Source organism: Talpa europaea (genome assembly GCF_964194135.1).
Source record: "Talpa europaea genome assembly, chromosome: 15".
NCBI classification, from domain to species: Eukaryota; Metazoa; Chordata; class Mammalia; order Eulipotyphla; family Talpidae; genus Talpa; species Talpa europaea.
The window spans coordinates 21241879-21268666 of record NC_140083.1 but is presented as its reverse complement, the minus strand read 5'-3'; the positions used below and the strand labels follow the sequence as shown (position 1 = coordinate 21268666).

Below are 26788 nucleotides of genomic sequence, written 5' to 3'. Positions count from 1 at the left end.
CTTTGTGGACTCCACCCCCACCCCAGGCCAAAGCCAAAGACACTTGGAACTCCAAATCCCATCACCACCAAAGGGAAGGTGGCTGGGACCTGAGGGTGGGGTTAAGCAGCCAGGTTGGTATAAAGCCAGACATGTGGGCTTTGGAGGGGTTCCCCCATTTTGGCTCTCCGCCAGCTCGCAGCATCCAGCCAGCTCAGAGAGTGCTTTTTGGGTTTCCAGGTCGGCGGATTGGGTAGGACTCTTTAAGACTTTATTTCCCTATTTTCTCCCTGAGTTGTACATTTTCCTTATTTCCTTTTCCCTTGTAAATAAACCTTTTATTAACCTTTTGTGTGTGCCTGTAGTGGAGTATTAAATAAGTCCCTTTTAAGCGCGCGGGTGAGGACCCACAGCCAGGCAACCCGTTCAATATCGGGGCTGTCCTATAACAAGAACATGATCATTCTCTTATATAATCACAGTATGATTATCAACATCAAGAAATTTAGCATTGATACTATTACCTAATATTCAGATTATATTCAATTTTTGCCAATTGTCATAATAATGTTCTATAAAGCAATTTTTTCACCAACCCAGGATCAAATCCAGAATCACATACATTGCACTTAGTTGTCATTAAACTGGTATGGATGGAATATCTATCATATTCCATCTATTGCTATGTTATACTTTTATTTAACTAGTACTCTTTTATTATTTTTGCACAGAAGTACCGGGCTGTAGGCCACAGGTGTAGGGGGTGAGAGGATTCACCAGAGACCGAGTGGGGAGCAGTGCAGGCAGATTTACTGAAATACACTACTAAGGGGAGCAGCAGGCGAGACAGAAGAGATCTGCTGCCCATATGTGCATTAGCTCCCTGGCTGGGGATCAAACTCAGTCCCTAGCAGTGATAGCACTGAGACTTAAGCCCTAGACCACCAGGGAGGCCCATTGATTATTTCTTTAGGTTCTTTGGGATGATCACTCAGGAAGGAGTAGGAAAAGAGAAACAGAAAGTTATTTTAACAGAGAGAATTTAATATAGGGAACTGGTAAGACAGGTTTGGAAGTCTACAAATGGGATCTCTGAGGTGAGAAGAAATAATAAATGTATGAAGCAATTACCTTTCCAGGAAGAAGGAAAAGGAAAGCAGTTGGATTATTAGAAGCTAGACAGAGGCCCCTCACTGAGATGGTTTGCTCAGAGGAGGGAAAAGGAATGTTCATTAAAAAGACATTCTGAAAAGGAAGAGGAAATGCCTGAAATTCTTTCTCCATCTCCCCTTCAACTTAAAACAAACAAGTAATTCTTATGTGCTTTAGTAAAAGAATCCAAACAAATACATGAAAAGTAAAGGAATTTTGCCAACCATAAACATTTAAAACTACCAAAATTGTGCAGTGGTTTGGAAAACAATTTAAAAATTACATATGATATAAAAACTGGGCTATGTAGTGGTCATCATCATCTCAAGTAAAGGAAAAGAAAATACTGTAGGAATTATGGGGGGCAGGGAGGTCAAATCATACCAGAACATTCTGCAATTATAAAAGTCAATTCAAGTCAATGTGAATTTTTAAATGACAGGACAGGTTTAAAGCAACAGAGTTTTATGCATTCTAGAGGATGTGTGATTCTGCAACTGTATGATGTCTTCAACAGATGCCTAACTATCTGAAAAAGTAAAAACAAACAAATTAAAAGACACAGAGAGATCTAGGTGAGGACCATCACTCGACTATAAAAGCCAATTCACTCAGATTATGAGTTTTAAATCTCTCTGAAACCCTAACATTTTTTGTCTCCTGACTTCCTAAAGCACAAAGAACTGGCTGAAATACTGACATTAGCAGACTTATGATTACTCCATCAAAATAATTAGCAATCACGTGGCTAAATAAAGGAGCAAAACCAACTAGGTTTATTGTGTAAGCTGCACCAAATAAAAACAGATGGGTACAGATGTCCAGACAGCTGAAAGCTAAGTTCACTGTTTTCCACGAAACTCCTACAGATCCATAAGTGGCATTTAGCCCTGTAGTAAGTCATCCTCCAGGTCAGCAGGAAGCTCATTATGGACTGACTGTCCAGGAGACAAGCACTTTCAGAGTGCTACCATAGTAATTTCCTGTGTGAAAAGCGCACTGCTGTTCTTGCATTCCTTAGGGTGCATTTCTTCTCATCTCAGAGGATGTTGCTCTTCCACAGGAAGAGGAAGGAACCAGTTGTTACTGGATGTGTGGGCTGAGAGCTGTCAGGCATTTTCAGCATACCTCAGCCTCAGCTGTGGGAACTGAGGATGGGACTTAGATTCCCAGGCCCAGACAGTGGCCATCGTGGCGGCAGACAGTTCAGACAGTGTTGCAAGTAAGGTGGAAGAGAGAAATAATACCTGGAACTCTCAGATCTTCAGTTTCCTGAAATGTGCTAATTTTCTAAAGGAAACTCTAAAAAGTATTTATTGACCTCCCAAACAGCATGTTTTATAAAAACCCTTTAAAGAGTCACTTTTAAAAATATTTCTTAAAGTCTAAGTTCTAAATCACATTTGCCAACATGTGTAAGGACCAATTTCACTGCATAAAGTATTGAACTAGGACTTTTAAAGTTTAATTAGTATGTATTATTTGGGAAAAGAAAATCTTTCCCTGTATCCTTGAAATGTAAAAGGGAATAAAGCTCAAATTAGTAAATTTTTCAATATCAAACTATATCAAACACTTGCTATTTAATATTATTGTGAATTTTATTTTAAAAGTACATTTTATATGGCAGGAAAAAAAAAGTCCCTGACTCACAACATTAATCTCTTTTTACAGTGATATTATCTTAGTAATTTTATAGATTCCCAGATCTCCATAATCTTTTTTTTTTTTAGAACCTGTGAAGTTTCCAGTTTTGATTTCTATCTCAAGATTGTTTTGGCTATAAGTTACATATATTTTAAGACTTTTGTTCTATTTCTGAAGAAAATACCATTGATATTTTGATAAGGATTTCATTAAACCAGACCTCCATAATCTTAAAAAAAAGTGGATATTTTTTAACAAACAAAAATGTTTTAGTTGAATTATTTTAATAATCCCCCACTTCTTTTTTTAAAAGGTCAGCTATCACATTCACAACTGTCAGTAGTATTACAACATATGGGTCATGGTGTACTTCAAAGGCAAGGATAAAACTAATTTGGAAATAGTCTTTTTCTACTCTTAATACTTTTCCTCCATCTCTAAAATATCTTGTATCTGAAAAAATATAATTGTGGTATGTTTATATTTCTAAATGGTAAGAGCTCTTGAAAATGTTTCATTTTTCCTCATTTACTTCTATTATATGTATATCATTTGTAAAATGCTTTTGACAATTTATTACTAATACTTTCAAAGGGCAGAGTTTCCAAATTACTTCTCAACCCTGGTAAGAATTCTGCTTTTGCTTCTACTAAGATTCTCAGAATTATTTAACTTTTGAATTACTGGATACAAAAATTACTGTATCCCCTTGACACATTCACTGTCATTGAAATGAAGATTAAAGATTCTTTTAATAAGAGGATAACTTGGATTCTATACATGCTTATGCTCATTTCATTTACGCTTGGACAAGAGGCAGAATAATGGTACTGCAAGGCCAATGAACCCAAGCCTTAAGAGACCACAGAAGTGTTTGTTTCCTAAAGCTTATGTTACAAACATATCTGATTTCAAAAGTCATAGGCGCTACCCTTACAAATCAAATGTCACCTTATAAATTGTTGTAAAATTTAAAAATTTGAAAAAGAACCTCACCTTCCTCCAGATTTAGAGACTCTCTCTATTTAAATCCAGGCATCTGTTAGCACACAGAAAAGTAGTGAAAGCAGGAGATTTGTGCAACATGATTTTTATGAAAAAGTAAATGGGGACTCTGGGAATAATAAATTGCATATTACCGTTTTACACTTTCAAAGTTATAAATTTTAGTTTAGCGACATTTGGGTTCGCATACACTGTGTTCTTTCAAGTAAGTCTTTCCAAATCTTTGCTTACATAAGCAGTTGGGAACTGGAATAACTCTCAGCTAGTTACGCAATGTTGTCTAGTAACCAGGACGAACTGTTGCCACAACATCCATGGAAATATTCTCTCAGTATCTGTAAGTTTATTCTTTGTATGTCCATATATTTTGCAAATATGTTATCCTTCTGACAGCATACATCATCTCACCTGTCCATGAAAGTGTATAACCTTTTCTTCTGAACAAATAAGTTAATGCAAAATCTTTCCAAAAATGAAACCAATGCAGGTTGCTGAAAAAATGCAAATCTAAATGACATATAGGAAGAAGCCTTTCCAATGTCTTCCCCAAAGTCACAGGAACAGTGGAGTATCTCTTGCACGAGTTCAACTAATCACTTTCCTGATCTTAGAAAAGAAGATAGGAAAGCCACAGTTCTTCCTCTTTCAGAAACCCCTCTAGTGAAACAATTCAGAGCCTAGAGATATTCTGGGCTACCCTGAGATTACCTTACTGTCTGTGGGGAAAGGACATAGGGAATCCCACAGCTGACATCCAATCTGTCAGGAAATCCTCTTGGCTCTTCCTTCAAACTACACCCAGAATCAGATCACTTATCACCACCTCCTCTCCTCCGCCTTGGGTCAAGGAACTGTTGCCTCCTGTCTATTTCATTAGCTTCCTAATGAAGCTCCTTGCTTCCCTTTACCATCCCCAACTGATTCTCAGCACAGCAGCCAGAGAGACCCTCCTGAAACCAAACTCAGACCATGCTTCCCCTGAAGGAAGCCTGTGATGGCTCCTGGCTCACTCCCACACTGGCCTTCTGGCAGTGCTCCTGCTCCTGCTTGCCTGGAGTGTGCTCCAGACATGTACCTCACTGTCTCCCTTTTTCTTTCAGTTCTTTACTCATATGCCATTTTCTTTTTTTTTTAGAAGCATAGTTCTTTTTTTTTTTTTTTTTTTAAGATGTATTTATTTATACAAGCACTGGGTACAGTCAGAAGCACGGGAGGGTGAGAGAATTCACCAGAGCCAGAGCGGGGAGCAGAACAGGCAGAACGACCAAGTACACTGCTGAGGGGAGCAGCGGGCGGCAGGAGAGCTCTGCGTTCCATGTGGGACCCTCGTCCGGTGGCCGGGGATTGAACCGGTGCTGCAGAGGCTGTGGGCAGCTTTGCAACCCAGCGCTCAACCGCTGTGCCACCGGGGAGGCCCTCAAATGCCATTTTCCACATGACTTGCCCTGGCCATATTATCTAAGATGTACCGCTTTTTCCATAGCCCCCAGTGATTTTTTTCAACTGTGCATTGTTTTGGTCCACTATACCACACAGGCCATGTTTGATCTGTGAATGCCCTGCTCCCCGACTGCAACACAGAGTATAGGCTTTGCTGGGGCAGATATTTTTCTTTTTTTGTTGTTCATGTTTCAAAAGTCAAGAAAAGTAAGTGCATAACCTTAGATTGAGAAACGTGTGAGAGTAGTATGCATTTTCAATACTTATGCCTTCCTTTCCCAGCCTGCATTGCCCCTATTAAAGTCTTATTCAGCTCTGGTCAGGTCAGACACTGCTCAAAGGTTTTCTTCTAGCTTTCTGGTTTCTTTTAACCTGTTAGTAATTTTTTTCTAAATTCTTCCATTAACAACCTTCCATATAACAATCACATGTATTTGGCTTCTAGTACATGGAAATAGCCAGTCTGTTATTCTACTGTTATTCCCATGTGACTAGCCGCAAATTTCTTGAGGTTGGGCATCCAGCTCTACACCCCCCACAACACCTCAAGTAATGCCCTCGTACAGTGCAACTTGAGATATTTTGACTAATGGAGCAACAAAAGACTGTAGACCCTTGATATTTTTCTATAATATAGCTGCAAATTCTCAGTTTATTGTAAAGAATAAATCTGAGCGTAGGGATTAAAAAAAAAGAATTAATTTGACCTCAAATATAGTCCTAATTCTAAAGAAAGCCATATATACATTAAGTTCATATTCTACTCTGGTGCCAAGAGGAGATGAGAACAGTTTTAGTTCTCTGAAAAGAGTCCACTACTTTGTCAGTCGGAAGAACACCAGATATGATTATTGATTTCATTTTGTTCATTTGCAGGACAAATAATAACTAAATTATTACATGAAAACCTAGGAATAGAGTTTATGTAAAGGTAACAAAATATCTTAATAACCTAGGGTATTTAAAATAAATTTTGTTTACAGTCAGCTTTTAAAAAATTAAAAAACTGAAAAAAATCAAAATCAACAAACAACTATGAACCAGAGACACACTATTGGGAGGTGGGGAATGGGAAAAGGAGAGATTGGGGTCAAAATAAAGAGGTTGCAATTATATGGGGAATATAAAAATAAAATTAAAAAATAAAATTAAATAAAAAAACTTTATTGTAGGAGCCAGAAGAACAGTTCCAGTCTTGCATGCCTTTGGGAAGGGAAAAGGCAGAGATGTGGGAAGGGTCTGAAACATGCAAGTCACCACATGGATGCTGATACCAAGGATCCTGATCTCCGGTTAATGCTCATAGTGAACTCCTTAGTACATATGTTGAGACAAAAGCCTGATCGAGTTTTAAAAGACATAATGGAATCTTAAACTAAATAACCTTTAGAAAATTAGTATGCGACATTTGAGATCAACATTTTTTAACTATGTCTATATGGCAGACAGTATATCCTGTATAGAAACCCGTTATATTTTGTTTTTCAAAAAAAGCTTTAAAAAAGCTTTAAAAAGCTTTAAAAATACAGATTGGCAATGACTTATTTTGATCCTGAAATATTACATCAAATTTCCTGCCTGGCATTAGAGGCACATTGCAAGTCACAAAATTATCAACTGTTATATATATACCAGGGTTTCTGTAGTTAGAAGGCATCAGAGCATAGATAAGCTATCAGTACATTTACATCTACAAACCAACTTAATATTAAGTCAAGTCAAAGAAGAAGAAAAGCCAAGTATTTCTTTCACCTAGTATTTCACCAAGTATTTCTCTCATGCTACTCAGAAAATTGACATTCTAAGGTTTAAAGAGTGATCTTTTTAAATCCCATCTTGATTAAATGAATTTCTAAAGAAACTTTCCCTGAGATTATAAAAGCAAAACAAACAACCCTTCCTTCAATAAACAGTCACAATAAAAAAACCCAAAACACCTTTAAACACTGTTTCTTTTTGGCTTCCAATACTTCTTTGGGTTTTCACACTATAAACACACCCAGCGTTCATACCACAAATATTTAATGTAGTTGTAGTTCATGCCAGACTAGAAACACGTCTCCTTTACAAGTATATCTGATCTCATATGCAGAAGCAAAAAAAGAACAGTCAATATATAGAGGACGCTACAGATTAATAATTACTAGTAGATAAAAAAAAAAAAGAATTACTAGTAGATTAACGGGAAGGCAAACTACTCAAAGTGATTTTTTATTGATAAACTATTGATAACCAATTATCAACCCATGAGTCTAAAGATGTTGAAAATTTATAAGTTCCTTAGAGATATTCTTTATAAAAATTTAAATGCTTTATGGGTGTTGATGTCCTTAGTACTAGTGAGCTGAAATTACTAGTACTTCAGTGAACTAGTAAAATAAAAGCAGGAGTCTTTAAATGTTGCCTGGAGGCAAGCAGCAATTTCTAGATTATAAAAGAATCTACATACAAGGTACTTCATGAGCCTAATCCCAAGTCAATTTATAGCAAAGAAATTTTTGTTTTCTTGTTTGTTTTATTTTTAAGTAGCATCAAGCATGTAACTCAAAGTAACAGTAAAGCTTCCTTTTAATGCATATATATTGGGTTGAACCATCGGAAATCAGTGATATTAGATTGTTTTGCCTACAAAATGGCAATTTCATATAATTCATCCTAACATTTTCCCTTTATGTAGATACCAACCGTACTTTTCAGTCTTATTATTCTGTTTTGACGGACAACTACAAACTTTTTAAGTATTTACTATATAGAACTGAACTCTCGAAGTCACACATATGCTTTATTTTTAAATTAGGGTCCTATATCACAAAGGAGCAGTTGACTTTAGCATCCTTGGGTTACCACTGAAGGCCAGACTCCATGCTATCACTTGCTGGCTGGCAATTAAGCCCACCTACATTGCACATTATCTGTCAAGAACATGTAGATCCCTCCCGCTGTCAGTCTTTGCAAAGCTTAAAGGACACAGAAAGTGAGTCTCAAAGTGTGGACGACAGATCTTTGATAATCTATGTATCTTCCAAGCCACAAACACCCAACTTTAGTCTATAAGAAGGCAAAACATCTCAAAAAACCACCTATATTTTTTTTCCTCTCGCTACAGGAGCGAAAATCCAAAATGCTCAAATTTATAGGTTTCAACAGCATGTCTTATGAACAATTTATTGAAGATAAATATATTAAGCACCTATTATAAGTCAAGGACTGTGGCAATAAATAGATGTACAGGGGCCTCCCTGGTGGTGCAAGGGGTTAAGACACAACCTATGAAGCCGTCCGCAGCCAATGCAGCACAAGTTCGATCCCCAGCCAGGGAGCAACCCACAAGGCGCAGCAGACCTTTCCTGACTCGCCCGCTGCTCCCCTCTGTAGAGTATTTCAGTAGATCTACCTGTTTTGCTCCCCCCTCTGTCTCTGGTGAATCCTCTCACCCCTCACACTTCTGGCCTATACCCCAGTTCTTGTATGCATAAATAATCTTTAAAAAAAAAAAAAAAGAAAAAGAAGTAGATGTATAGGTTTTTTTTTTCCATTTCATAAGTACTTTATGAATGCAGAAATGTGAGTAGGGTTATTTTATAGACATGAACACTGTAGGAGAAAAGGACACAGATTACCTAGAAGTCCTTGTCACCCATGAATCCTGGACATCCCTTTGACAACCAGCCCCTTGGTTGACAGCTGAATTCTCATAATTGGAATGTCTAATGAGTAATGTAGGTGTCTCCTGTTTGGGATTAACTCTAAAAAAATCCTTTAATAATTAGAGTTCTTTCTGGTACAGGATAGACTCAAGGTGACCTAGCACTGTACAAAATTCCTCTATAATAAATATAGTTCTTAAGATCTACTGGGAAGTTTGTAAAGTCATTGGGTCAAGGTTTTTGCTTGTTTTTTTTCTTGCCATGCAGTAGTAATTTACCCAAAATATTAGCAATACTAATACCATCACAAATGTTACCACCAAAAGCCACATTATTCCCCACATTCGCTCTTACAACTCATATCACTGACAGCAGCAATGATCTGCCTTGAAAAGACAAACACTCAATGTGAAAGGCTGAAACCCTCAATCTTTGAAGATTTTGGATACAGTGAGTAAATAAATACATGCACGTAATGTAAACAAAATTAGTACCTAAACCAAATTCCAAGTATTAAAAATATTTCTTTAATTTCTATATAATGCATCTGGATTAACAAAGGGAAATTTTTCTAACAGCTTCTAAAGAGAAAACTGGAAGTGTGTTTAATATTCTGAAAGGTAATTTACAAAGAAGGAAATGTGTTCCAGGACAGCAAGTGAAATGCCACCTGGGTGGCACCTTCATAGGAGATGAGACAGTGACTATGGATTAGAGGGAGCTCAGGGTTGCTCGGGTAGAAGGCTTTTCTGGAAGTGATGCTGCTCCCCCATGTGGCTATTTAGAAGTGCTGTAAAAATGACTTCTTTGTACTACGCTTACTCCACGCTAAAATGTTAGGCTATTTAGCTCACTTTTTATTTCCACTTTCATGTACTTTTTAAGGAAAATGGTTTGTGCCAACTAGTTAAACGCCACTTAAATGTCAAGGAAAACTTACCAATCCAGAATCAAAAGAAAAGATGTCCACGACTGGGGGAGAGGCGGTCTGCAAATCAATCACTTCAAGTTTGGGATTAATCTGTGCATATATATTTAAAAAGTAAATATTAGATTTTTTTATTAGAAAAAAAACCCTGAATGCTATTTGTATAACCTAGAGGGCGCTTCCTATATATTCTAAAATTAAAATATATTGGTGGCAGGAGATATATTGGTACATATATTAACAAGGATGCAAAAAATTGGAACAATTATTAGTCTATCAATGCATAAAAAATCATCATGACCAAGCTAAATTTATCCCAGAAAAAAAATCTGTTTTTATATTATAAAATCAAAGTGATTCATCTAGAAAGAGACTTTCTAAAAATAAAATGACCCTCCTCAGAAGATACAGAAAAAATACTAGCCAGTTCATTAAGAAAAGGGAATAAAAGGTATTAAGCTGTAACAATTATAACAGAAGTAAAATTTCTATTCATATATAATTACCTATGAAAAAACCCAAAGAATCTACTGCCAAATCATTAGAACTAGTAAGAGAATTTACCATATCCAAAATCAATATACAAAATCAATTGCATTTCTGCACTTCAGTACACAGCAAATGGTAATTTTAGAAAGACATCACTTACAATGCCATAAAAAATAAAATACATTAGAATAAACATACAAAGATACATTATGGGGGAAAAAAGAATAAAATTCATGTAAAGACACTAAAGAAGACATAAGTAGAAACGTGCACAATAAAGAAGTCATTAGTAGAGTCCTATTACGTATGGAACATAAATATGAAAGACAAGGTACATAAATCAATAGAGAAAGATGATTTATCTAAGAGAGAACTGGTTCATTATATGGATCTCATGCACGAAAATGAAAGCAGATAAATTAGAAACCTAAATGCTCATGTTAAAACTATAAAGTTAATATCTTTGTGATATAAGGTTGAAAGAGCATCTTAAACAAAAACTATGAGAAAAATCATTAGGCAAAAAAAAATTGATGCATCTGATTATACCAAAATTAAAGATTTCTGTTTAACCAATGGTTACCAATAAATTAGCAATTAAATCATGGAACAGGAGGTGTCATGATTTTTAAAACTAAGAAAGGACAAATATGCAAAATACATTAGAAAAATCTACAAATCAAAGTGAAGGGACAGCAATTCCAAGAACAGTATTATAAAAGAGAAAACCTAGCACATAACATGTGAAGAGATTAGAAAAGACACAATTAAAGCAAAATATCACTTAATATGTTAGATTGCAAAACTAGGAAGCTCCATAATGCTGACATTTATAGCAGCATTGTTGTAACACCCACCCACACACATATACACCCAGAAATCCCCCAAATGTTTACCAATAGTAGAATAGATACATGGTTATTACAACTATGGTAAAAGCTGCTGTGATAAAGTCAATGGAATTGAAAATGAATGAAATACAACTCTGAGCAATTGCATATGAATGCTGAAGTCAGAGTCCATACATATGAATCACAGGATTTAAATATTAAATGAAAAAGTAAGTTATAGGAAAATATATTCTTTAATTCCCCTATATCAAGTTCAAAGACATCCATGACTAAATGTCTAATTACAGATTTAAGTGTATATAGAAAAATTAGAAAGAAAAACAAAGGGAATAATTAATCAGAATGGAGATTAACTAGAACCTCTCCAGAAGGTTATTTCAGAATTTGAAAATACCAAAAAAAAATAAATAAATAAAAACCACATTGCCCAATATTTATTAAACATTATGAATAAAAAGACATAAATAAAGTGCAACAAAGATAAGAGAACCTTGTATCAGATGAACAATACCAACAATAGATGTAGAGAAAAACTCCAGACTGTAGACTAAGCAACACAGTGGAGAGAGGCTTCTTATGGAGAAAGAAGAACTTAAGATGGATCTTTAAAAAAAAAAAAAAAAGTGGGGAGGGCTTAGAAAACATAAACAGAGAGAGATGTGCTAGAGAGCATTCCTGAGCTCTATCTCTCACTCGGAAAGGCAGAAAGCTGACATGATACTTTCACAAACAGTAGCAATAAGAGAGGTTGGCAAGGGTCAAATTCTGAAGGATGAAGGAACATGCGAAGGCATAGAAAAACTGGAGGCCAAAACGTGCTTCAGAAAAACTAATCTGACAGACACATCTAGGGGATCAAGAATAATGCAGGTTTAGCAGTGAGGACATGGCTACAATAGTTTGGGGCTGTGGTGATAAGCCCTAAACCCATGGTAAAAGCATTGGGATGATTTTCAAAGCTCTTATCATGTTTGATGGATATAACTTAGAAATATTAACATAAATATTAAGAATATAATTAACACAAAATGTATACGAGGAGGAGGTATATACATGCCAAATACATGCCAAGTAATTCTTGTGCTACAGCGAAGAAGGGATTAGAATTGTACCAGGTGAGGACAAAGCACTATCTGCTCAGTTTGCCAGCACCTTTGTTTCCGGTCATTCCAAGGAGCAGAACGAAGACTCTTCCAATCAGCTCTGAGTACAGAGCAAAAGCAAAGATAAGAAACCAGAGGGTATCTCACTTTCCTTTCAATCTTAGGCTAGCTGTCCAAAGAGTTTTCTTGCAGACATTTTATTCTTGCTTGTCTACTGCCACCTAGTGTAGATGTGAGATTGTTTACGTAGGAAAAACACAATCCACATTTATCATCTGAAATTGGAATTACTGAAAAATCTAAATCACATGTCATAGAAAAACCCTTGAATTCTACAATTCTACAAATTGGCCAACTCTTGGTGTAACTAACAGTATTTTACTGCAACATGGCATATGTATCTGCCACAGACATTCAAAGGGGTGGAAAAGTCTTACAAAGTAAAAGTTTTACAGTCTTTTCCATAATGCAGATATACTGAGGGAGTTAACATGCTGAGTTAAGTGCTTTCCTAGCTAACTTCTAGGAATACAAACAGTACCTTCCAGTTCCCCATCTTATTAAAGGGAAGAGCCCTTTAGTAACCATGGTTGCCTTGAAATGAAGTAGACTGCTCTATGAGAGGCTAAGTTGTCCATCACAGAACCAGGACGCATAATTGAGGGATTTGTGCCTCGGAGAGAAGTTAGTCCATACCAGCTCCCAGCTACCATCCCCCTCTGAGGTTCTGCATATCCATTATACTGAGGATGGAGCGAGAAGGAATTATGCTCAGTGAAATAAGGCAGAAGGAAAAAGAAAAATATCACATGGTTTCACTTCTAGCAGGAATATAGGGGAACCAAATAAGACATCAGTGTAAAAAGAATAATAACAGTACAAAGCACAACAAAGCAAAAACAGACAATTATAAATCAGAGACACCCTGCTGGGGAGGAGGAGGGAGAGGGATCAGAGGGAGGGAGGGAGGAGCACAGGGGACTGAGGTGATGGTGCACAGGTGCATTGGTGAAGGAAACTCTATGAGGACTACACCTGAGGGGGTGGGGGAAGCAAATATTGTTTAAAAATGAACAGTGATGTAAAAAATAAAATAAAAACTGTTACTAGCAAATACTGAGGGCTAAAGAGTATGCTCATCTTGTTCACTGTTGTATATTGTAAAGCAGGTACAATGTCTAGCACCTAGATAATTATTATCTGTTAATAGGATGAAATTTAGTTTTGATTATATTGAAGCATTATAGCAAAATAGTTAAAAGTATAGACTGGAACCAGAGTGCCTGGCTTGAAATTCTAGTGCTGTCACTTACTCGCTTAAAGATTCAGCTCACATGTGCTTCAGTTTCTCATGGGATTAAAAAATGGTATCACCCTAGAGTTTTAAGGAGGATTTAATAATTTAAAGTATATAAAGTATATAAGGTATATGTATTAGATATTACTACTATTACCATATAATCTTTAAATAATATGTATTGAGGACCAAAACAATATAGACATATACCACTGCTAGAACTAGATTACAAAATTTGTGGAAAAGTAGACTTTTTTATTGTAAATAATAACGCTTATTGAGATTGAGATAAAAACCCAACTGAAGACTTAAGGACTTAAATTGATCACTTGTGGTTTTCAACAAAGAATTGTGGCCAGACTACCACAAAATATTATATGTAATTATTTGGTTAAACTAGAGGAGTTTTCCTTTTTGCTAAATATCATACAAAATTTCTTATGCAATTGATAAACTGCAATCTCAAATGACCATATAAAATTAAACAACAGAACAATTATTTTATTACTAAATTTGCTGTACCTAACTAGCCATAATCCCATCCCACAATATTCTGTAATTCTCCTGGGATAACTTGTTACCAAGATCTTGTCACCAAGATCTATCACCATCCTTAGAACAGCTCTATTGTCTCCCATCAAAATATGAAAGAGAGTGAAGAACTGTTCAGGAGAAGTGTCGTGCACACACATTCTCTTCAAGGGAAAGTCTGGTTTAGTTTGGGGACAGGACAGTACTATTTAACTGATGACAATCTGAAGAAGATACAGTTAATATAACTAGCTCCACCAAGGGTCTGCAGTTAGGTCAGTAGAACGGACATAGGAAGGGTCTGTTTCACACATCTAGTGTAAGGAGTTTGTGCTTCACCCCTTCTTTCATTTATTCTAAAAGCAATCTTGCTATCATTCTATCCATGTAGGAACTAGTAATTTATATATAGTCAGCAGGTACCCAACATCTAAGACTCTGCAAGGTATCCCACCTTCAAACAAATGGAGCTATTAAGGCAGGCAAAAAGGTGGTTTTAGCAAAAAGTCAATTTCAAGATTGAGATTATGCAATTCAAATCAGTCTCACAGAAACACAATATAATACAAATCATAGAAATACTATATTACTTCAAACTCAGAAATGAAATGCTCATAGCTACTGCAAAAAAAAGAGAACATTAGGGGGCCTCCCTGGTGGTGCAAGGGGTTAAGACACAGCCTATGAAGCGATATGCAGCCACTGCAGCACGAGTTCAATCCCCAGACAGGGAGCTACCCACATGGCATAGAAGACCCCTCCTGTCTCGCCTGCTGCTCCCCTCAGCAGTATATTTCAGTCAATCCAACTGTTCTGTTCCCTGCTGTGTCTCTGGTGAATCCTCTCGCCCCCTATACCTCTGGCTTGTACCCCAGTTCTTGTATGCATAAATAAATAAATCTTTAAAAAAAAGAGAGAGAGAGAACATTAAGGAAATTAGATCATTTAGATGCCATTTATTCTACATCTCTTAGTAATACCTCTTTTTTTAATCATTTTATCATGAATTCTGACCTCAAAGTTTTTTTAGTTTTCAAGTAATTCCAAAGTAACATATATAAAGCTGACCTTGCACAAAGCTTTGAAAAAAAAAAAGCCCACCTAATTTAATATTTCAAAGTAAAATTTAATAATCAGAAATGAACAGAGAACAAATTCTAAATGATATTTTTATTTATTTATTTATTTTAAAGATTTATTTTATTTATGCATACAAGAACTGGGGTACAGGCCAGAGGTGTGGGGGTGAGAGGATTTACTAGAGACAATGGGGAACAGAACAGGCAGATCTACTGAAATACACTGCTAAGGGGAGCAGAGGGCGAGTCAGGAGAGGTCTGCTGCACTATGTGGGTTGTTCCCTGGCCAGGGATCGAACTCGTGCTGCAGTGGCCATGGATAGCTTCTTAGGTTGCGTCTTAACCCCTGGCAACACCAGGGAAGTGATATTCTTAAATGAGTAATCTTTTGGTTCTAAGATAAATGCATTGATATTAATGTGAAATTTTAAAAAAATCAATTTAGCATTTAACCATTATTTATTTGTAATATTAAAGCTGTTCTATGTGCAGAAAATTTTACAACCTTGCTTCATTATAAAAGATTTTTAAGAAAAATGTTCATATGCAGAATCCTATCATTTCTCTGGTACTCTATGATAGGATCTGAAGGTGTTTTACAAATACGTCATGTCTTGTATTTAATTGAGGCAACTATGAATGCTTACAGACTAATTTAAACTGGGTAAGCAGAAGCTGAGTTTCTTAAGGTCACAAACATAATTTAGCCACATGCTCAACATCCTGAACAATGTAACTGAAATCTAATTTCATGTAAAAAGTCAGCTTTCAATATATTTTTTTTTTAAGTGTTGAGTGTGGCTTTGAATGCTCTGGGTCATCTTGACCTGCTCTTACAGAGCAACCCAGCTGGTTTTACTGTTTTCTGACTGCACTGTCAGAACAGAACTACTCAGACAACTTGTTGACATTTTCAAGAAAGTTCAGCCTCCTTTAATGGCCTGTGGTTGACAGTAAATCACAGCAAATAGCTTAAGTCTCTAACACTGAGGCAGGGGGGTATCCAGGAGACTGGACTCAGACTCCACCTCTACCACCCACCTCTCTGGGCTAAGTGGACCCCAGGATAGCAGCAGTGCTGCTGATGAAAGCCAGCCTGGAATGCTCGATATGGTAGAATAGGTGTGAGAATAAAAATACCCAAGAGTTAATAAAACCAACTTGGGTAAAACAAGCAAAGGAAACTCAAATTAAATTAAAATATACTTCATATATATATTTTATGTGAATATTTGTGATCACATGGCATCAACAAATATACCTGTAATTATAAAAATGGACACAAAAAATATGAACCACAAACAAATTACACCGCATCCTTTCAAAGAAGTAAAAAAATAAAAAGACAATAGAGTAAGTAACCTAAGAAGGAATAAAGGACAACAGTAAATAGTTTATTTAGAACCAGAAAGAGAGATGGAAGCTGGAAAGGACAAACATTACAGCAAAGAACTGAAAAGAAACACAACCACAAAAAACTAGGACAAAAAGCCTTAACTATGGCTTGATTAAACAAAATTATGAAACTTGTAAAACTTAAGTTTTAAAAACTTAAAAACTCTCTCTCTCTCTCTTTCTCTCTCTCTCTCTCTCTCTCTCTCTCTCACACACACACACACACACACACACACACACACATCCATGAAACTAACAGAAATGCCAGAGGTAACAGAAAAAACCAAGAGTAAGAAAACCAAAACGAAAAAAAACAGCTGGTTGGGTGGTGGACATGGAGATCTTGGGAAAGGGTGTGGAACCACAGGGTGAACAGTATATAAAATTCTAAAATGCTACACAGTAGTGAGTCTTAAGACCTCAAAACACATATATACTTATGTACAAGGCACTCACTTCAACAGTATCCATCTTTCCATCATGGAAATGTGGTGTTCTTGGGTAGATATCATGAAGATGTGGTGGTGCATCAAAATGTAATCTTTTGAGATTTCTTTTAGCAATATCCTTATAATTCAACTCATCAAAGTTAGTCTTCCATAGTAAGACCTATAAAAATTAACCATGTTAACAGTCATTGACATGCATGTACAAACCACAGAATTGATATTTTAAAAAACAAATATACAGAATTGTCCCTCACAAAGGCAAGAAGGCTAGACATGTATGTCCACAACATTACCACTTCTCAGTACTTTCAAGGTTGCAGGGAGAAACTAAATATTTCAAATTGTGTTCATGTCTAATTTAAAATACATGTCAAGAAAATAACTTATTACATTAAAATTCATTTTTTTTTTTTTATAGAGGCATGCTTTATTTATTTGTTTGCTGGTTTGTTTGTTTGTTTTGTTTATACAAGCACTGGGTACAGTCAGAAGCGCGGGAGGGTGAGAGAATTCACCAGAGCCAGAGCGGGGAGCAGAGCAGGCAGAAGGACCGAAGTACACTGCTGAGGGGAGCAGCGGGCGGCAGGAGAGGTCTGCACGCCAGGTGGGACCCTCCTCTGGTGGCCGGGGAGCAGCCGGGGATCGAACCGGCGCCGCAGAGGCCGCGCGCAGTCTCGCAACCCAGCGCTCAACCGCTGCGCCACCGGGGAGGCCCTAAAATTCATTTTTTTATAAAGCCCCCAAACATATTTTTGTCTTGATCATTCACCTTATTCAACATATCTGGTTATGAATAACATTTGTTATTTTAAATCAATGCAGATTAGCTACACAAGCAATTTCTATTTATCATACTGAAGAAGCTTACCATTAAAAGAAAACCAGGATATACAGATAAAAGATTGGGCAATAATTTAAGTGAAAGTGCCATAGGAATATTGGGTACTGAGTGCCAGTCACATGTATAATTAAGTGCAAATATGAGCAAAGTAAAATAACTGCTATTTGTGTTCCAAAAATGATCTGAAGTGGCACTACTTCAGCTCTGAGATAACAGACTTACTGGCACTGGATTAAAGCGAACACACATAAACATCTTGCATATATACATAGTTGCCTGTAGAAATCTTAGCTGAGGTATTGGATTCCTTTACCTTAACCAAATCAACAGGAAGCTGAATGATTTACAAACCTGTGCGTCAGCACCTCCTGATGAAAATAGCTCTCCCCCTTTTGAAAATGAAACAGTGAAAACAGGGCCCTAGAAATAAAAGGAGATAAAAGAGGTATTTGGTGACACTTTCTCATGGCCAAGAGGACTATGAGTATTTGCTGAATTCATTTAATTAATATTCCTAATTGATGTAGACTATGTAAGCAATAAATCTGATAGCATGGAGCCAGTTGCTATCAATTAGCATTCAAGGTAATCAAAGAATTAATCTAGTTATATTAAACATATATACATGATATTAAATGATGAATAAATATGAATAAAAATAATAAAATACACTATTTTTCTTAAAGAAAAGTTTGCACATGTATGGTAAGAATGTCTGCTAAGATTTTTTGATTTTTTGGCGGTAGTTTCTTTATTTAGCAACTCACTGATGGCATCAGAAAATGACTGATGCCTCTGTAGGTTATGGGAATATACAGTATGAACAAGGCCATTTCTTGACTATACCAGTTTCATTGAGTTCTCATTGTAGGCAGCAGAGTCACTAAAAGTTTGAAGAGCAGAACAAAGAAGAAGAGCTGTGATGGATGAGAACTGATATTACCATTGTGAGAATGATGAATTAGAGTAAGAATGAGTGGAAGCTAGTGAGGAAGTTGCTGCAATGATCTGGGTGAAAGGTAAAGACAACTTCAAATTGAGCAATGGCTGTGGCATTGGCCCAGACTACCCCAGCACAGTCTCAAGAGGCATAGCCTCAAGGTCAACTTTACAGTCCAGACAAGAGTAATTATTTGTTATCCCAAAATATTTGTACTTGGGCCTCCCTGGTGGCCTAGAGGTTAAGTCTCAGAGCTACCACCTGTGACAGCCCTCCCACTGCAAAGACACCTGAGTTCATCCCCTGCCAGGGAGCTGACCCACAAGGCGCAGCAGACCTCTCCTGTCTCACCTGATGCTCCCCTCAGCAGTGTATCTCAGTAGGTCTGCCTGCCCTGCTCACCACTCTGTCCTCTGGTGAATCCTTTTACCCCCATACCTCTGGCCTACACCCCAGTTCTTCTACATAAAAATAAAATAAAAATCTTACAATAAAGGAGTAATCTTTAAAAAGATAGATAGATATAGGGACTCCCCGGTGGCATAGTGGATTGAACACCGTGCTGTGAAGCTGTCTGCAGCCTCTGCAGTGCGGGTTTGATCCTGGCTGGCCCGACAGCCAGAATCCCACATGGTGCTGCAGACCTCTTCTGTCGTGCCCGCTGCTCCCCTCAGCAGTTTATTTCTTCAGTCTGCCTGTTCTGCTCCCTGCTCTGTCTCTGGTGAATCCTCTCACCCTCCCGTGCCTCTGGCCTATACCCCAGCTGTTCTATAAAAATAAATAAATCTAAAAAAAAAATATATATATATATATATATACACACATACTTTGTTTTTTTATTTTTTTTTAACTTTCATCTTTTTTTTTTTTTTTTTTTTTTATAGAGGCATGCTTTATTTATTTGTTTGCTGGTTTGTTTGTTTGTTTTGTTTATACATGCACTGGGTACAGTCAGAAGCGCGGGAGGGTGAGAGAATTCACCAGAGCCAGAGCAGGGAGCAGAGCAGGCAGAAGGACCGAAGTACACTGCTGAGGGGAGCAGCGGGCGGCAGGAGAGGTCTGCACGCCATGTGGGACCCTCCTCTGGTGGCCGGGGAGCAGCCGGGGATCGAACCGGCGCCGCAGAGGCCGCGCGCAGTTTCGCAACCCAGCGCTCAACTGCTGCGCCACCGGGGAGGCCCTACTTTATGTTTTTTTAATATATGTCCATCTATACAAGAAAACTTGGGGGGGAAACATCTTGCATTTTTAAAAAAGATTTATTTATTTATGTGTATAAGAGCTGGGGTACAGGCCAGAGATGTGGGGGATGAGAGGATTCACCAGAGACAGAGTGGGGAGCAGAACAGGCAGAGTGAAATACACTGCTGAGGGGAGCAGCGGGCGAGATAGGAGAGGTCTGCTGTGCCATGTGGGTTGCTCCCTGGCCGCCCGGGGATTGAACTCATGCTAAGAGGCTTTGGATTGCTTCATGGTGCAGTGCTTAACCCCTTGCGCCACCAGGGAGGCCCAACAACTTGCATTTTTTAAGTAGAACATCCCACTGACTGAGGTTTATTATAACTTCATAAACGCCATCACATCCAGACTATGAAACACTCTAATCTTGGTGCACAGAAAAGAGAAATTATTATAAAATATATTATAAAAGTTAGTATCTTCTCTTTTCTATTATTCTGTACTTCTTCCATGGATCTTTTAAATCCTCAGTCACTGTTATTGGCTGTTTATTCAGTATAACTCCATGGGTACCCATATATATGAGTGGGTTAGTGTCTATTTCTGCTTAATTTTAATTCAGCTGCAAAACAAATAATAAAGCAAAGCAGGAAGCCAGGCAGGATCTATGAAGGTAGAGAGAACTCCTTCTCCTCTAGACCACAAAACCTATTCTATTTCTGGACATAACTTGATTATACTTTATTAAAAGTAAATAACATCTTTTTTTAAGAGGGTACATTTAAAATATTAGGAAAAGTTTCGATATTTACCCAGAAAGAAGGAATAGCTTATACACTTACAAAGCATTTCATGTTTAAATAGGTAACCTGTCTAAAATTACTTGGTTAGGCTTCAATAAATATTTATTGAATTGAATCTATCATCTCTTAAGTACCCATGATTTGTGATCACTAAACTTGTAAATAAATACCTAAGAATAAAAGTAGTAAGAATTATTTTTAAAAAGTTTTTTCTTGATCACATTATATGTATATATGCATGTTGTGTTGTAAGTGTCTATGAACAAGCTCAATAAATCATGTCTCTCTTCCACAAAGGGTTATAAGCCAAACTGAGTAATAAGACAAAAGAATATAGCACTGAGGCTTTCATTCTTACTGGTAAAGCCCATAAATAGAACATGTGGCTTTATATGTGAGCAAATGGACTGTCTAGAATTGAATTCCAGAACGAGTTAGATTTGTCTACCCAGTCACAGGCAAGATTGGACAAGGGCAGTGACAGGCAAGACTGGACAAGGCCTCCCACAAGAAATATTAGAGAGAAACATTGAGGACAGACTCACTTCCAAAACAAAACACAGAAGGATCGGGTTCTACTTGTCAAATAGCTCTGTTAAATTCACCGAATTAGTACATGAAGCAAGAGAGTCGAGAGGGTGTGAGAGCTAGTGAGTGAGAGAGTGTCCACATGAGGAGAAAGCAACAGGGGTAAAAGTGACTCATCCTCATTTAACTGGTCAAACCTATACTACGTACTGATTGGGACAGCAGTGGAGGACTGATTTAATGGCCACTGAAAGATATGCACTGATTTTGACAAGAGTAACAATAAATGAGTTGTTTCAGGGGGATAAAAACATAGCCTTAGGAGCAAAAATATTTTTTGAAAGCAATGTGTGCTCTACTTGAGAAAACAATGAAAATGTGTAAGAAAATGAATTAAAACTTTACAATATATACTACTTAAAAAGTAAAAACATTAGTGTTAATACCGTGTGTCCTTGAAGTGTATATATGAGCCTTCCTTCTAAGAGATCCAGAATCTTAAGAGTACCATCTGAAGAAGCAGTGATGAGATAGTTACCCGAAGGATGGAATGATACACAATTAACTCCACCGCTGTGAACTGATTTGTAGGAAATAAAAGCAAAAAATTCAGAAGGCAATTCTTAATTCTAAACATGCCCAGTTTTCCCTGTTAGCTATATTAGGTTGAAAACAAGAATGAACTTGAGATAATGTCTCTACAACACACCAAAATTCCATATAGCTCTCTAACATCGGTAGTTACTATCATACAGCTTAAGCTCCCAGCTAATAAAACAGAATAGCTTTAAAAATGAGAGTATGTCAGGGAAAGGTGACCTTGTTAACCACAAAACTATAAAATCTTCAGATACATCACCAATATAACCAACAGTTACCACTACCAGCTCACATGAGATAACACAACCTACCCTTAAATTAAATTTAATAACCAGGTAGTGGCTTGGTACTAAGAGGTAAAGTGTGGAGATTTATCTGGAGACATATAGTCTTGCTAGATTGTTTTGAGAATTAAAATTTCTGGACGGGGCCTCCCTGGTGGCACAAGGGTTAAAGACAACACTATCAAGCTATCGCCAGCCACTGCAGCATGAGTTCAATTCCCTGCCGGCCAGGGAGCAACCCACATGGCACAGCAGACCTCTCCTGCCTTGCCTGCTGGTCCCCTCAGCAGTGTATTTCAGTCAGTCTGCCTGTTCTGCTCCCCACTCTCTCTGGTGAATCCTCTCATCACCCCCACCTCTGGCTTACACTCCATTTCTTATATGCATAAATAAATAAATCTTAAAAAAAAAAAAAATTGTGGACACCATCCTTCCAATAGGAGGCAGTATCACACAACAAAGTTTGTTCTTTGATGTACTTTAAAAACAGAAATGCCAATCAAGTCAGTTCTATCAATTATTTTAGCAATTATTTTACCTTCTTTAATTTCCTAATCTTTAAAACAGGGGTTAAGGCTGTTATGAGAATTTAGTACATTACCTTCTATATGGTAAATGTTATGAAAGGGATTTAATATAAAACCAGTGTGAACCTGTTGGGGAGGTGGGTACCAGCTGCTCTCTCGTCAGTTCAAAGGCAGGGAGGGAGAAGCGATAATAAGTCCAGGCCTCTCATTATAAAGACTAAACACCACTGAGAAGGATAGTCTGTCAGTTTAAGAGATTCCCGGAAGACCGATCCAACAACTCATTTTTTGTTGTTGTTACAGAAAGTGTTACCTTGATAATGCTGGAGTAATTTGTTCAATCTTATATCCCAGATTTTCACAGTATGATCAGAGCCTGCTGAAGCTATGCATGTACCATTGGGGTTAAAATCCACAAAATTTGCAAACCTAAGAAAAAAGAGGAAGGTAGTCTAATATGTAGATTTCTTCACTCCATTTCGTTTATTTGAAATTTAATAATTGTCTCAGTATACCAACCCATATAAATGCACAAATAGAAAGGCTTACCCTACAGAATCTGAGAAGTTATTAACACACTGTTTATTGGTGGTATCCCAAATTTTAATAGTTTTATCCTCACTACAAGATACAATTAGTCTTCCATCAGGTGAAAATCTGAAAAGAACAAGAAAGAAGATTGGTTTTGTGAGCAGCTGCCATCAGCACCACCAGCATGCAAGTCAGGCTGAACATACTAAATACCAGACGCCACCATTACCATCAAATGAAGCAAAACCACATTCTCCTTCCATCCTCCTTCCAATGAAAACAAGCATTACAAACGACACTGACAGACCGTAGAAAAATCCAACAAAATACATCATATGGACTAACCAAGTTTCTTTTTTCCTTTTTTTAAAATAATTTAGTTTTATGGCATGTGTTCTAGGTCTTTGATTCAACTCTGCATTCATTCCAAGTCAAGTACCTTGTGTTTTCTTTAAAGTACTCTTTTTTTCCTTTATATATGTCTTTTTTTTGCCAATGTTAATCTGTATGACCCTTACTACTCATCCTGGAACCAACCCTTTAATGAAGGTGGCTTTTTTTAATAATTTTTTAAAAAGATTTATTTATTTTTATATAAGAGCTGGGGTACATGCCAGAGGCATGGGAGGGTGAGAGGATTCACGAGAGACAGAGTGGGGAGCAGAACAGGCAGACTGACTAAATACACTGCTGAGGGAAGCAGTGGGCGAGACAGGAGAGGTCTGCCACACCATGTGGGTATCTTGCTGGCTGGCCGGGCTCTAATCCACACTGCAGAAGCTGTGGACAGCTTCATAGCACTGCAGTCAACCCGCTACACCACCGGGGAGGTCCTGTAATGAAGGTGTTTTAAGAAAAGGTATGGTGTGTTTTTAGGATTAAAATTAAATATCATTTAAAAAAAAAATAGAACCAATGCCCCAGGCCTATAGCTTCCTGGACTTGAAAAGATCTGAGAGGATCTGAGAGTGCCAATGGACTGAACAAGGACAAGTCATTTAAAGAGAACTTAAGTTCCTTCATGGACACACCTATCATCCATATCTCCCATTAAAAACAAGTGAGAAAATTCTCAGACATCTTGTCTATTGCTTTTATGTTATTTCTTCCTTTATGATCCTTTCTAAGGTTGTTCCCCCACCCCCAAGTGTCTTCTTAAAATAGATAAAGGGGCAGGAGACCAAGAAGAAAACAAAGATTTTCATGCTACTGGGACCTATGAATGGTATTTTTGTTATTAACATTTTATCAATAATAAAAACCCAAAAGAGCAGATTTAGGCCACAGATTGATATTGTCTCAATTTCATTTGTAGTTTACCTCTACAATCAGGTTACTATAGAAATCATCCATTAAGGGTGTAGATTATAAATTGAAGGGTTTTGTTTTTTTTCTTCAGTTCTCACACTTCCCTCTCTGTTTTTAAGGCTGACTTAAAAATAATTCTTTCTGACAGAAACTTTGAATCTGGCATTTATGGACTCACCACATTAACAAGGGGGGAAAAAAGACATAGATGCATAATTAAGTTCTATGTGAAACAATCTTTAAAGATTCAAGAAAATAACATTGCAAGGAAGTCTCTTCCATGCTGGGTAGTTCAGCTTGATTTTAGAATAACATAATATTTTATTAATCTTTTCCTCCAGAAAATCTGTGAGGAACATTCAATTATGAAGGATGGTATTACAGAAATGCTTCAAACAGATGAAACTTATTTTACATTGTCCATGGGGCTGGGGAAGAAAAACTTACTCATTACCTGCATGAAAATAAACTTTGCACAATAATTGTAAACAACTAATCCAAGGAATAAAATTGTGTTGTTTTAATTAGCTGTCTTTCTAAACAATTACTTAATGTGAATATTTCAGATAACACTATCTCTAAGAGATAACTTGATTTTTAATTTTAGGAAGACAATGGTGAAAAAAGTAATAAAATGGAATGATCATACTAAAAACAAAGTACAAAAATACCCTATAACATAATTGGTCATTATCTTTATTTTGCCTACAATTGTTGCGTATTTATGACCTAGAACACTACCTATTGCAACTCATTTAATGCTTCCAAAATAATCCTACAAAAAAGGTGCTACTGCTAGCCTCAATTTCCAGATGAATAAACAGGCTTAAAGTTCAGCAATTGCACGATCACACAGCCTGAAAGATGTAAACCAGGCAGTGTGGCTCTTCAGTCAAACCTCCCATCCACTCTCCTCAAGTCTCTGACAAAAAAGTAAACTTTCTTCTACTGGTCAAATTATTTAGTATACAAACAGTGCTGTGTGGCTTTTTGTAACCACCGACAGTTCTAAAGTGGAGGGAACCATGAGGCAATGCTCTGAGGCTATGTGATTAGGTCTGACTGGCTAGCCACTAGAGTACCCTTTAATAAAAATCTGTGTGTGCTGTCAGTGTCCCTGAGGATTTTATGAGGGAGATAGTCATTAGGGATTCATTCAAGAGTGTACAATTTTAGGTAGTAAGAAAAGACTTTATAACAAAAAAGGTACCAATGTGTCCCCAGAAATTCCATGGAAGAAGCAGGGCTTTTTTTTTTTTTTAAGCTGTGAATGAGAACAAAGGAGGTAGCTCATCCAGCTAGAAATTCATCCTAAACAGGAAGGGCTATAGCCTGGAAGAAATTTCCCTTCATTAAAGAAATGGAAAGTGGAGGAGGTGATGGGAAAGAAGTTTGTGCCAGAAGGAGGCACAATAAGGCCAAAGAGAAACTTAGGGTTCAGATTGTCTCCCTTTCATGGACAGGACACACATCACAACCCCTGCATATGTTATCTGTATAATAATTTTTTCCTTTGGAAGGATAGAAAGTGAAGAAGAGTGTGTCTTCTCCACACTTTCCAAATTAGATTACATCAAAAGTTGATTAGCACCAATTAAAATGGCTTTTCTTTACCCTGATTTTCATCAGAAAAGATAGACCTTTCTTTGTCAGTGTTCAAGTGACATCTGAGTTACTCATTATAAGAATGTTGAGAAGTTATACAATCTCTACTGAGACATTAACAGGTTCTTAACTCTCTAACACTACCCAACCACCTTTTAAAAATTTCAGAGAGTGTGTTACCAAGATGGATATTACATCAGTCAAGAGTGACTAATGGATCAGCAGACACAGACTGTCTGCTAAGGCATTTGGGAAGTTAATTGAACTACTATTCAATCCCTTAAAACATATTGGTGCTCATTTGAGAGAATGAGGAAACTCTCAAACTTTTTTCTAGAAAACAGCTTCATAGATCCTTGAGAGTAGCCCAAGTTATAATATGGAAGTCCTTTAACTTAGAATCTATAGAGTTCCTGAAATTGTAAGTAAAATTGTATGTGTATATGCACAGTTACTGAGTTATTCTATTCATTAGGAGTCAAAGGAGTGAATGAACGATGAGAAGTTTTAAATTGCTTTCATAAAAATTAAAATTTTTCTTTGGGTACTTTTTATCACTAGAACAAATATTTATAAAAACAAATATTCTATAAAAAAATTTCCATCCCTCAGAACTTCAAGACCAAACACAGTAGGTATTATTCCATGCC

The 26788-nt window shown here is 37.0% G+C and overlaps 1 protein-coding gene across 1 annotated transcript in view; it reads right to left on the bottom strand.

Annotated features, from left to right (window-relative positions):
- POC1B (POC1 centriolar protein B) overlaps positions 1-26788 on the bottom strand; it is a gene marked incomplete at its 3' end in the record, with an annotated part of 55639 nt that overhangs the window by 15279 nt on the left and 13572 nt on the right. The window contains exons 3-8 of the mRNA XM_084255466.1: positions 23244-23351; positions 23008-23123; positions 21730-21863; positions 18185-18253; positions 17000-17152; positions 9811-9891 (exon numbers count right to left, since the gene is read on the bottom strand). Coding sequence (XP_084111592.1) covers positions 9811-9891; positions 17000-17152; positions 18185-18253; positions 21730-21863; positions 23008-23123; positions 23244-23351 — 661 coding nt within the window. The remainder of the gene's footprint in view (positions 1-9810; positions 9892-16999; positions 17153-18184; positions 18254-21729; positions 21864-23007; positions 23124-23243; positions 23352-26788) is intronic.